The sequence below is a fragment of the Ahaetulla prasina genome, chromosome 5 (genome assembly GCF_028640845.1).
Source record: "Ahaetulla prasina isolate Xishuangbanna chromosome 5, ASM2864084v1, whole genome shotgun sequence".
NCBI classification, from domain to species: domain Eukaryota; kingdom Metazoa; phylum Chordata; class Lepidosauria; order Squamata; family Colubridae; genus Ahaetulla; species Ahaetulla prasina.
The window spans coordinates 62,565,698-62,579,810 of NC_080543.1; the positions used below are offsets into that span (position 1 = coordinate 62,565,698).

Sequence of the window (14,113 nt, forward strand, 5' to 3'; positions counted from 1 at the left end):
GTAAGACATGTATGGAACTTAACAATTATCAGTTCAATGCAGAAGTTTATGAATCAGTAAACTAATCCACTGGGATGAACAAAGAACTTGGATTTCAATTTAATGGGTTTTCATGTGACAGGTGAAGCATATGGGAGCAACTGGATAAAAAGAAATATTATCAGTAATTTTAAACAAAGAACATGCCCCAAAGGACACTAATGCTTTAAAAATTTATCAGTGATTAAATTACATAATAAGCAAAAATATAGCATGATTTGTACTTAAGACAATGTAGCCATATGCTTGCTAAAAAACAACTGGAATGTACATTTCTTATTTTGGTTAGGTAAAGATATCATTCTCAAACTATTTCCTGTATAACTCCTTACTAAATTTCAAGGTGCCTAAATTGAATCTTCAGAATCTCATTAAGTTATATTTCATTGGAGCTGCTAACTAGGTTATTTCATTTATTACTTCTACAATTTGGCATCAGCTATAAGTCTGTCATTGCAGGAAGTGCAATTTAACAATAAATCAGTCTGGACATATATCTTGAGGATACACACTCATTCATATATATATATATATATATATATATATATATATATATATATATATATATATATATTTTCTCATACTTTTGTAAGCAATATTTACAGTAGACACCTCAATTCTACCATATATATGTAAAACTTAAAAACAAGAAAATGTTAGGCTCTAATCTTTATACATATATTTATATTCAGTTTTATATATATTTATATTTATATATATATATATTATATACACACACACACAAAAGAGTATATATAAAATATATATAATCAGATTTTTAAAAAATCAACAATAATGGGGCCATGTACATAATTTTTAAAACTCAAACAATACAAAACTTTAAACATTAAACAATTTTAATAAAAGTTTCTGTACAATGCTAAGCAGTTTTATTTACATATAGAAAATGTAATAGGAGTAATGTTTGAAATTACAGAACTCCTTAAAATTTCAATGGCAGGTAATCTGGAAAAAATAACAGCATTCCATTCACAAATATTTTCAAGCAATAAATATGTATTTATAAATAGTGTAAATTTACATCAAGATTAGAAACAAAATCACAAATCTGAAGTTTATTCTTTAGTCTATGTGCAACCCATTTATCTTTGTGACTTGGCTGTTAATTTTTTAACATTTTATTTAGGAAAGAAAAAGTAACCATCATGGTTTCAAAACAAGAGAGAATAACATAAAAGCAGTAGAAAAAAAGTATCACCTAAGTTTCACATTAAAAAAAAGTAGCCCAAAGAAAGACATAAAATTCTAACTACCTTACATAGAAAGGACCAGCTAGGCCGATACTTTTCCAAGAAGAAGGGGGGGAAAAAAACTTTGAAGGGGAGTGGGATACAGAATTTGATGAAACCAATTCATCAGCCCAGAAACAGAGAAATAGAAAAAAGGTGGTCTTCAAGTCAGTAGTCTGTATAATGTTGCCAGTTTTGTCAGATATATACAAACCATGGGATTTTTTTTTTCAATTCAGTTGAATGAGCTTTGTATTTTTTAAAATTCTGGAGTAGGAGCTGTGCTCTCTCCTGTCCAGTTGGTTGACACTCCACACTTCGAAGGTTGCATAGACACAGCTTTCAGCCAGCAGCCTTATGGGATCGCTACAAAAATCCGTGGTGCAGAACTGGGTCACTTCCTGAATATCAGAAAAGATTTTATATAAATGTCCTTGGAAATATGTCAAGATGAAGATGATGGCAATGGAGGTGCCTGAAAAGAGAAAGCACATCAGATTTACCTTTTAATTTTTTTTTCATGTACTATAGGACAAGTGTCTAGTACATACAGATAATTGACTTGACCTACAATAGTTTTTTTTAAAAAAAATCTATTCTAAATGCTATTCCATTGCAGCTTTTCAAAACACTTTGTAATTTCAATGGTGAGAAAGTAAATGAATATTTTAGAACCATCTGCAATCCTGCACTACTATAACCTATAATACAATTAAAGCTTCATTTAAAACCTATTAACAGAATCAAATTAAACAAAAAACATACAAAACAACATACTGTACTGTGGCATGATTTTACTGAGTGTGTTCATTATCTTTGTTGGAAAAAGGATAATCAGCTAAAGGGTAAGTTGAGTCAGACGGTTTAATTTAGGAGATGACCAAGGAATCCAAGTATGAGGAGCCATTTAAGTAAGACGTACATTTTGATTATCACCATCAAAGTAGGCTCTTCTGGACAGTTTTATGGACAAGAAACCTATATACTATTAATCTATATCATTAAGTGTTAAATTTGTACCCTATGACTATCATTAAGTGTTGTAAGTGTTGTACCTTGATGAAGGTATCTTTTATCTACACTGAAAGCATATACACCAAGACAAATTCCTTGTGTGTCCAATCACACTTGGCCAATAAAAAATTCTATTCCATTCTATTCTATTCTACACCTAAAAAACACATTGTCAATGTTCATAAGAGTGGAAAGAGATACAAGACAATAGCCAAAGACTATTGTCTCCACCAATGTGGTCTGGATGACATTGTACAAATGGACAAAATGCAATCCCACTCATATTTTTCCCAAGACCTTCAAAAAAGCTTCTTCAACAAAAATCATTCCAAGAGTAAGGTGCACAATATATCAGGAGGTAAAAGAAAATTCCGGAGTAAATAGCAAAAGATCTGAAAGCTATCACAATGATGCACACATGGGATGATACCAGGAAGAAAATCCCTGCTACATGGACAATGTTTTGAGACAATGTTCTGCGGAAAAGAGGAGTTGAAAATTGTATTTTTTGACATGAATTATTTTGAAGAAAATCATACCTTTTATTGCAATTAAAAAAACCTCATCCTGCGAAGCATGATAGTGAGGCTATTTTGTAGCCTCAGGACTTTAACAAGTTAGCACCACTGAGAAAACTGTACTAGAAATTTTCACAAGATAATGTCATGGTACCTGTCAGTCAAAGCTTAAACTAATGTGGTTCATATGGCATGACAAAAATCCTGCAGCATTTTAGGATGACTGAGCCTACACCTTGATTTTAATTCAAGATACTGGAAAGACCTGAAGTGAACAGTTTATGGAAGACAGTTCAAAAATACCAATCACTTTAAGCACTTTTGCAAAGAATAATGGACCATAATGCCTCCAGACCAGTATGTTGGATTCATCGACAGGTAAAGAAATATTAGTTTGAAATCTATTACACGGGAGTACCATCATTCCTAAATTAAAAGTTTCCCCTGCTTTCCCCAAAACAAGCAGTGAATTATAGGTAAATGTTGTATTTTTAATCAAATCTATATTTTGTGGGTTTTTTTAATCAAAATGTCTTTATATATTAATATGACTTTGATGAAGCTCAGATCACATTGTAGGTGAAAATATGCAGATATGCATTAATACAAGATCTAAAAATTCAGTTTCTGTCATCCCCATAATCAAAGGACATTTTAACACTTTACTCAGCCTTCCATGCTTCCTTGGTGGGTAAAATGAGGACCCAAATTGTTGGGGGCAATATGCTGACTCTGTAAACTGCTTAGAGAGGGCTGTAAAACACTGTAAAGTGGTATATAAGTTTAAGTGCTATTGCTATTGCTATTCATTTTCTTCAGTTCATTTAAAGACACATATTCTTCAAACTTACATCATCTTCTTAACTTCTCATGTGTACAGAGCTCTCAGCTTTCCCATTCTCTACCTGTTTGCCTTTATTCTTAAAAGTTCAGAAATTGCCTGAATTACTGCAAGAAATTATTTTGAAAGATCCAGACAAGTAAAAGGGATGGTGGAAATAACTGAAACTAACGCCTAAGTACATTAGAATAAGGTAAATTTAAAGCCAAATGCTTGAATCTGAGGGGATGCAGAATTTGCTTTGATTTTCTTTTAACAAAATGGGGCAGTCTCCAGTTTATCAAGAAAGGTAGAAGCATATTAAATTAAACCAAAATATTACTTGCAGAAGTGCAACAGCATTAAAAGAAACTTCCCATGAAATTGTACAGAAAACCAACTGAGTGGCTAAGAAATGGAGGAAAGGCCCAGGTTAGTCAAGAAGAATTCTCTGAAGTTTCTCTTCCACCTCTGTTATTCTATTATTCTGCTAATTTTCTGGAATGTTGAAGAAGATAAAGAGATCTGCTCACTTAGAACCTATTTTAACTTTTTCCAGAAGGAGAACTATATTGAAATAGATCTAAGCAAAGCAATTGACAAAATGAGGGTGTCAAGATTGAATTGTTTTTCAAGCCTAATGCTTTTAAATTTGCCAATGAACTGGGGGGGAGGAGGGAGATTGAATGTGGAGAATGTATGCAGAGATCGTGAGAGCTTGGAGCCAGCAAGGTTACTGCTACAGGTCCTTGAGAAAGAGATGGACCATTCTCATAATAAAAGACTTCTCATAATTGGACAATGTGATCAACCAGGGGTGGGAAGAAGGAGAAAGGATTGTTTAATTGCGCATTTCGTTTCTTCAGTGCCAACATGGTGCATCCAATAAAGTTTTACTTTTGGGAATTCTCAATTCTCCCAAGAGTGTTTCCTTGTTTTGGGTTCGCTAATTGGATAGTTAATGGGGGCGGCGGCACAACCCAAGTCATCATGAGATGGATAAGGAGCATATGAACAAAATGAATGAATTTAAGCCTTCAGGATCAAACCAATTACATTACAGGAACTTGCAGATTTCATCTTGGAGCTACTTTCTATGATTTATGAGAAATAATGGAGGTGAAGCATGGTGCTTACACTTTTAACAAGGGGAAACAAGAGCTTAATAAGTAATAACTATGGACCAATCAACTTGATGTTAAAACTAAGCAATAATTTTGGATTATTTATTTATTTATTTATTTACCATTTATATCCTGCTCTTCTCCGAAGACTCAGGGCGGCTTACACTATGTCAAGCAATAGTCTTCATCCATTTGTATATTATATACAAAGTCAACTTATTGCTCCCAACAATCTGGGTCCTCATTTTACCTACCTTATAAAGGATGGAAGGCTGAGTCAACCTTGGGCCTGGTGGGGCTTGAACCTGCAGTAATTGCAAGCAGCTGCTGTTAATAACAGACTGTCTTACCAGTCTGAGCCACAGAGGCAGATAGCAGTTGATCTATCAAAATTTAGAAAAGAATGCAGTGCATAAAGACAGCTACCATGAGTTTATCAATAAACTAGACAATCTGTGCCCCATTGAGTTGTTTCAAAGGTATTTCCTTACCAGATTCCTCAATGACTTCAACAATGACAGCACTTTTAATGTCTTGCCTAACTGGAAAAGCTGAGATAGATTAATAGATATATATGCTTTGAAAATAGGCCATGTTGAACTGTATAACACAGACAAAATCAGCATAGGAATATTTTATGACATTTTGTATTATGTCATAAACTGCTTCATGTTGTTCATGTCATAAAATATTTCATACAATCTGCCAAATTTCAATTCTACAGGAGTCATGGATTCCTGGTTTTGAATACATTCTATAAGTTAGTCCATTTGGGATACTTTTGTTCAAAAGATTTTGCCCTATGGTCTACCATTTTCCTCAGTTAAAATATTCAGGAACTAGAGCTTTTTAATAGTAAATAGATTGTACCTAACCAGTCCTCTTTCCTTTTCATAGAGTGAACAGTTTAAATGGCTATGGAATATGGTGGTCAATCACATTTGTATTGTATTTGTATTGACCAGACCTCATGCAGAACATTGCAAATGGCTCTGGACATTGCATAAAGGAAAGATATTGAAAACTGAAGGGTATCCAGAGGAAAGCCATCAAGATGATCAGGGGATTGGAAGGGAAAAAAATAAAATGAACAGTTGGGAGGAACTGCATATACTTGGTCTGGAGATGAGAAGCCTAATAGGAGACATGGACCAGAACTGTTTTGAAAGACAGATAAGAAACAATATATTTACATTACAAATAAGTAGCTTTTGGCTGGACTTGGAAAAAAGATCCCATTAGTAAATATTTCTGAACAATAAACAGGATTGTTCAAGAAGTAGTAAACTTCTTTCACTTAAGGATGGGGTGGGGATGTTAAAAAGAATTTTGGATAGCTATTTGTTAAGGGGAATCTGTAGTAGTGGATTCTTGCAAGGTGTAGAAACTTGGATAGGATGATCTCCCAGATCATATCAAATGCTTACATCTACAAATGCATAATTCTCTACTTTTCTGTTATATTACTTCCATGGGAGAAAGGCTACTTGCTGAGTTAGGACATAGGAAATAATTTAAAATCTAAAAATATTGTAGCAAATATTTTTCTATGGGGTAAGGAGAACACAGCCAATATTCAACTGATAGCAGTCAGGCCAGTTTCATACTACATTAAAAAGAAAAAAAAAAGAGAGAATTTTCCTGTTAAATGTGGCTCTAAGACTGCTGAATGAAATTACAGGTAGTCCTCACTTAACAAATCTAATTTGGATCTGCAATTATGATGCTATGCAAAGCAGTTGCTAAGTGGGAAAATGACTGCAACTGTAGTTTCTGAGTGAAAAAGACAAGACTTCTATATTCAGTTTCACATCTTCAGCTTTTGTTTGCCTCTTAACCACTTTCCGATCCTTTGGCATGCTTGAATGCCTGTTTACTATCTTGTACACATTGAAAAAAATGTGATTGTACAGGCAGTCTAGGACTGGTAGCCACAGGAGTACTGCACAAACAGGATACTCTCTTGTAATTCCATCCTTTCCAATCTCTTCATTCTGTGAGAAGGTGAGAAACAGTCAGGCAAAGGAGAGATTGTCTACAGACATTGCTTCTTCCCTACCTTGCAGAGTAAAGAAATTGGAGAGGAAGGAAGTGTAAGAGAATAATCTGTTTGCATAGCTGCCTGCTGCTCTCAGCTCCAGGCGGATGACACAACTGCATTGGTTTTGATCACCAGAAAAACTTACTCTGTTACAATCCCCTTGGAGGGAAAAAACAAACAAACCAGGACAATATATACTAACTGAGATGGTGATCATGTAATTAAGGGACATTGCGAAGGTTGTAAATTGGCCATAAAGTTATTTTTTCAGCAACATCATAATTTTGAACAGTTGCTGATTGAATAGTTGGTAAGGAAGGACTATCTGTGATTATAAGCCCCATCAGGAAGTCATCTTTGTCCTTAACTTTTAAATGAACAAGATGTAATGTGTTTTATTATGCATTTTTAGTTTAGTTTACTTTATGGTCATTGCACCTCGTACAATGAAATTAAATGTCATCTTCAGTGTACATTATAACTGTAAAAATAAAACACAAACACACATCCTTCATATGCTATACAACTGAATTGAAAACCCCTGATATTGCATTAATATTGCACTATACAGTAGAATTCAATATGGTTACTGCCCTGGGATAAAAGCTGTTTTTCAACCTATTTGGTCCTTGTTTCTATTATCCTGCACTGTTTGCCAGATAGTAACAGTTTAAAAAAAGGGTGCCCAGGATGAGATGGATCTTTAAAAATGTTTTGAACGTTCTGAAGGCAGCAGGAGCGATAAAGCTCTTCCATAGAGGGAGAGGGCAACCAACGATCCTCTGGGCAATGACATTAACCCTCTGGAGTGCTGTCCTATCTGCCACTGTGCAATTGCCAAACCATACACAGATGCAGTAAGTTAAAATACTCTCTATTTATTGACTGTACTGCAAATATCAGGCTTTCTAAAAACCAAACAAAAGCAATTCTGGTATATGTGGAATTTAGAGAAAAAATTAACTGGGAGATAACTCTTGGGGTGTCTTCAATTCCCTTCAACCACATGGTAATATCTGGAGGTACAACTAAGTAACTTTGCAATTTATGTTCTCTGAGCTCTATATACCCCTGCAATCTCTTCTTGACATGTCCAGTTGCCCTGCGTCTCACAGTGCCATTTCCTGGATAATGGAAAGTCAGATGTCATGGAACGTAAGGCTATCTGATGATCTTAAATTATTATCATTCAGCACTCAAGGAATGAATTTGCTTTATAGAAAGAATAAAGATGGACATAAGTTAATTTGGAGCGATTAGTAAACTTTGGTTTTCAGCCGTTAATAATTTAATAGCATTATTCAAACATGGTTTATTTACAATAAAGCATTCAAAGTACTTTGTATCTTCATCACTTACTAATGTAAATTGGTCATAGATTTGCATTAGATCCTCCATTCTGTATTGTTCTAGCACCACAAAGTTTTCCAGGTTCCCACTTATCTTTCGTGCACAGTCTAGGCAATTTACAACATATGTTTTTTGAGAATTACTCTCATTTGTAACATAAAGCAAATTGAAGACTTCAACCTGTTGAATTACAAAAAGATGATAAAACTAATGTTAAAATAGTAGACAAAGTTAGAGGGGAAATCACAGCAATTTAGGATGTACGTGCAAAGTCTAATCCTACATAAGGCATCACTTTCATAGAAAATAAACTCAGGTACTCATAGTACCACCTAAATGAGAAAAATCAGGAGCTGTAAAGTCTCTCTCTTTCTCTCTCTGTGTAGGGGTGTGCTAAAATAAGAACAGAAATCTATGCTCTGAATTAATAGTATTTTTCCTTTAGCCTCTGGTGATCCAGTTCCTCAAAATTCTAATCAGTGCCCATAAAGAACATTCATTATTTTTCTGAAAATATATAGTTTTAGACTTTTTTCTGCCATCACCAGATACCTTGAAAAAAAATAAACTTGAGAACTGAAATAAAATAAAAATATTTACAATATTAATATATGAAAAAACTTTTATTCCTTTTAAATGTTCTTCAAAATCTTATAATAAAGGAAAAGATTTCTCCATGCTGTATAATTAAAATTTCTGTACTGAAGTTTAGAAATGCCTGTAACACCAAGATACTTTGGGGACTCCAAGAGGTACTGCTATTTTCACAAATAAGAGAAGAAGTCTTCTTACTAATCTCATATTTTGTGGAAATAGATTAGTAATGCACTTATCAGGTTATCATCATGCTTATGTTTATGGATCAACTAGTTACTTTTAATATATGAAACATTATGATTTGTAAATAACAGAATCTGGTACTTCATCAAAATTTCTTTCTTTGTTTTTAAAAGGAGAAAATCTTGGAAATTTCTACTTAAGGATTCAGCAATACAGCACCAAAATGCCACTAGGTAATGTCTATTGTTACTTCCTCATCCATCCCCCAAATTAAATAAATACAATAAAAATGGTCAGAATGTAATGAGATGTTTCAAACTTTACAAGATTTCTATGCCCTTCAAGGAGATCTTGGCCATGCAATTTTTTTTTTTTTTAAATTTTGTGCTGTTCATAACTTTTTCTGCAATTATGCAAAAGGACCAATCTGAACAGATTTTTGAATTCCATTTTAGATTTACCCAGTGGTGGGATTCAGCCAGTTCGCACCACTTCGGGAGAACCGGTTGTTAACTTTCTGAGCAGTTTGGTAAACTGGTTGTTGGAAGAAATCATTAGGGCAGAAAACTGGTTGTTAAATTACTTGAATCCCACCACTGGATTTACCTGATGAGTTTCTATATTTGTTCATCAAAGCATGCTTTTCACAATTCAAAGAACACAGATCTGAGATTAGTTTTATAATAAATTACTACATGAGATTTAATGGCAATGCTTTCTTATACTTCACTGTGAGTGAAGTATTGGATCTTTCCAGTGAATAGAATTCACTTTCCAGCGAATACAAAATAGTGAAATGTTTGCTTAAAGCAGGGACCTGAATGATGACTTGAAGCCAGATTTGGTGACAGGGAGGTTAAACAACAATGGGTAGCCAAAGGCTCCTATATTGATTTCCTTCTTCCCTTCAAAAAATGGAATAACTGCATCACCCAAAATCTGTTAGTTTGGGGGTAAAACGTCAACAATATGGTTTAGCAGTATTCTGGGTTTGTTTTGCAAAATGGGTTGTTACTTTTGCTTTACAGGAATTTTTAATTCAACAATGAAGAAAAGTTTTGTTTTTTGCTGTTGACAATATCTAAGCTTAAATGTAGAAAAGCTACATACAAACATATGCACTTATCTCCTGCATTTCTTCTTTTCAGCGACAAGGTGAGGAATTTTATTTCCCACTTACTTAACTATTTCATGTTATTAGGTTCCTTTTCATACATTTTCTGTTAAATGTCTTAAAACTTATTGATTAAAGGCTACAATGAACTTTAAAAAAAACAAAAATAAAGTATTTGTATGATCTGTAATTTACACTCTAAAAAATTGGTCTATATCATTTGTGACCTCATAAAAATGAAAAGCTGTATAAAGGAACTCATAAAAATGTGTTACTATTGATTTCAAAGTTTACATATTTTTATACCTTACATTAAATAGAAACTTTTGATAATTAAAATCACACCTAGAAAAATAATTTGTTACAGCTAGGTCCAACAGAAGAACATTATACTTGAGAACGGGTAGGTTAAAGAAGAGTTTAAAATTACCACCATCTACAGAGAATACAAAAGAAATTAGTAAAAGCTTTTAAGAATACGTTTTCAAAAAAATTCAAGGAATATTAAACCACAGCACACATATATTTACTAACCTCACATATGCTACAATAATGAGCTGGTTCTTCTTTTGTTCTCCCATGCCATACAATCTCCTTTCCTGCAGCAATTAGAGCTTCCCTCAAAGTCTGACATTGCTTGAGAGTTCTCAACAGGCAATACCTTAAATATTAATTAATTTAATTAATTTGTTTAAAAATATGGAATTTGATTATATGAATTTGATTTTGAGCATTCACAAATATTCCACAATAATCTATTGGATTAGATGATCTCATTTTTCAAATCTATGTAAATCTATGAAACCTGGTTACATTGAAGATAACAGTCTGTATATCCCAGAGTTTCAGATTCAACGATCAGAATTGCAGAAACATCTGGTAAAAAGAAGGGAGGAGGCTTATGCTTATATATCAACAACAGCTGGTCTCAGAATACACCAATAATAAACAAAAATTTGATGAAAACTTAGAGACATTAATTATAAACTGCAAACCATACTATTCGCTTCGTGAATTTTCCTCATTTCTTCTAATTGCTGTTTATGTCCCATCGTAAGCCTGTGTAAACAAGGCATTACTAATTCTAGCTGACCAAATTATGGAGGCTGAAGCCAAATATCCCGATTCACTGGCCATTATTTTGGGAAATCTAAAGAAGGAAACCTTAAGGAAAGAGCTACCAAAATACTTTCAGCTGTCAATTGTCCCACTACAAGCAAGAATACTTTCGACCATTGCTACACAACACTAAAAGATGCTTATCAGTCTTTACCATAAGCTGCTGTTGGACTAAGGAGGCAAAGTTAAAGCTACAGGCTTGCTTTGACTGCACTGATTGGAATATTTTTGAAGATACCTCTGCAGACCTGGATGAACTCACAGATACTGTAATATCATATGTCAGCTTCTGTGAAGACCTATGTGTACCGACCAGAAACTTGCGAATATACAGTAAGAACAAACTTTGGTTCACAGCTCAATTTAGGAAGCTACATCATTCCAAAGAGGAAGCATACAGAAAAGGTGATAAAATGCTGTACAATCAGACCAGAAATGTATTAATAAGGGAGATCAGAGCAGCAAAAAGAAGCTACTCTGAAAAGTAAAGAATCAGTTCTCAACAAATGAACCAGCAAACATGTGGAAAACTCTTAAAAATGTCACCGGCTACGGCACACCTCCTTCCCAGGCTGAAGGAAATCAGCAACTGGCAGATAACCTGAACGTGTTTTAGTGCAGGTTTGAAAGGAAAATACAGCCATCTATCTCCACAACCCCCATCTCAGACACACCAACAACAGCCAAGCCTCCTACAACTGACCCCATCCCATTGGGTTCACAACCTCTAGTGATCACAGGAAAGGAAGTACAAAACCTATTTCACAGATAAAAGCCAGGAAAAGCTCCAGGCCCACACAAGATAACTCCTTCTTGCTTAAAAGTCTGTGCTGACCAATTGGCCCCATCTTCACCCAAATCTTCAATAAATCACTAGAGATGTACTATGTTCCTTCTTGCTTCAAAAGCTCTACTATCATCCCAATGCCAAAGAAGCCCACCATCAAGAAACTGAATAACTACAGACCAGTTGCTCTAACATCTGTAGTCATGAAAACTTTTGAAAGGTTAGTGCTGTCCCACTTGAAAACCATCACAGATCCACTGTTAGACCTCTTGCAATTTGCATAACGAGCAGATGATGTGGTTAATATGGCTCTGCACTACATCCTACAACATCTTGAATCTCCAAAGACCTACGCAAGGGTCCTCTTTGTAGATTTTAGTTCAGCATTCAATACCATCATTCCAGACATTCTTCTAACTAAGCTAAACCAGCTACAGGTACTCAACACACTTGTAAGTGGATCATAAGCTTCCTAACGAACAGGAAGCAGCAGGTGAAGCTAAGCAGAATCACATCAGATATCTGTACAATTAGCACAGCCCCCGCCCCCCAAGGCTGTGTACTCTCCCCACTTCTCTTCTCTCTGTATACCAATGACAGCATCTCTTAACAATCCATCTGTTAAACTACTGAAGTTCGCAGATAACATAACAGTGATCCATCTCATTTGAGACAATGATGAATCCACATACAGAAGGAAGATTGAACAACGATCTGGAACTGAACACACTCAAAACCGTAGAAATGGTAGTAGGCTTTAGGAGAAACCCTTCCATACTTCCATCTCTTACAATACTAGACAACACAATATCAACAGTACAGACCTTCAAATTTCTAGGTTCTACCATATCGCAAGATCTAAAATGGACACCTAACATCAAAAACGTCATCAAAAAAGCACAATAAAAAATGTTCTTTCTGCCCCAATTCAGAAAGCTCAAACTGCCCAAGGAGCTGCTGATCCAGTTCTACAGAGGAATTATTGAATCTGTCATCTGCACCTCTATTACTGTCTTGTTTGGTTCTGCAACCCAACAAGACAGACAAAGACTTCAGATTGTTACCAACCTGCCTTCCATTGAGGACCTGTATACTGCACAAGTCAAAAAGAGGGCTGTGAAAATATTTACAGACCCTTCACATCCTGGACATAAACTGTTTCAACTCCTACCCTCAAAACGACGCTATAGAGCACTGCACACCAGAACAACTGGACACAAGAACAGTTTTTCCCCAAATGCCATCACTCTGCTAAACAAATAATTCCCTTAACACTGTCAAACTATTTACTAAACCTGCACTACTATTAATCTTCTCATCGTTCCCATCACCCATCTCCTTCCACTTATGACTGTAATTTTTTTGCTTGTATCCTTAAGATTTATATTGATTGTTTCCTGATTGCTTATTTGTACCCTATGACTATCATTAAGTGTTGTACTTTATGATTCTTGATGAACATATCTTGTCTTTTATGTACATTGAGAACATATGCACCAAGACAAATTCCTTGTGTGTCCAATCACACTTGGCCAATAAAAAATTCTATTCTATTCTATTCTATTCTATTCTATTCTATTCTATTCTATTCTATTCTATTCTATTCTATTCTATTCTATTCTATCCTCCCACCGCATATACCCATCTTGACTTTTCTTCCTTATTTATCAAGGGATGGGATAGTGAAAACAATAATATCTCTTTTCTGTTCTAATTCCTCTATTAGGATGCATAGAAATACACTAAGGTAGCACCATGGCAGTTGTGTAGCCATTCTTGGAAAATATGGTCCTCTAGCACTCTCAAGATATTCATTAGAACTAAGAAGTTCCTGCTTTCTAAGTTTAATGTCATCCTAACAGAGGAAAAAAAGAAATCTTTCTGCTGCCTTAACCACATCTTCTCTGGCACAACTAGAAAAAAGTAATAGGGTGGTGTGATCCCATTGCAGATCAGTAGTGAAATCTGATATAAAATTAAGCTCTGTGGTAGATAATATGTACTAATTTGATTTCTGTTAAACATTTTTCTTTGATACTAACAACTTACATAACAAAATTCAATATTGATATTGATAAGATACAAGATAAGATTGAATGAGTCTAAAGACGGGCAACAAAAATGGTGCAAGGTCTGAGGGACAAAGTGTATCAGGAG

The 14,113-nt window shown here is 34.6% G+C and overlaps 1 protein-coding gene across 5 annotated transcripts in view; it reads right to left on the minus strand.

Moving 5' to 3' along the window:
* Positions 1-800: 800 nt before the first annotated feature.
* KDM6A (lysine demethylase 6A) overlaps positions 801-14,113 on the minus strand; it is a 219,497-nt gene continuing 206,184 nt past the window's right edge. For 2 of the 5 annotated variants that reach the window (XM_058186115.1, XM_058186112.1), the window contains 3 exons: positions 10,585-10,711; positions 8,166-8,336; positions 817-1,764 (listed from right to left, as the gene is read on the minus strand). In XM_058186115.1, the coding sequence (XP_058042098.1) occupies positions 1,735-1,764; positions 8,166-8,336; positions 10,585-10,711 (328 nt within the window). In that variant the 3' untranslated portion in view covers positions 817-1,734. Of the gene's footprint in view, positions 1,765-8,165; positions 8,337-10,584; positions 10,712-14,113 lie in introns of all 5 variants that reach the window. The other 3 variants (XM_058186113.1, XM_058186111.1, XM_058186116.1) reach the window with 3 other exon arrangements.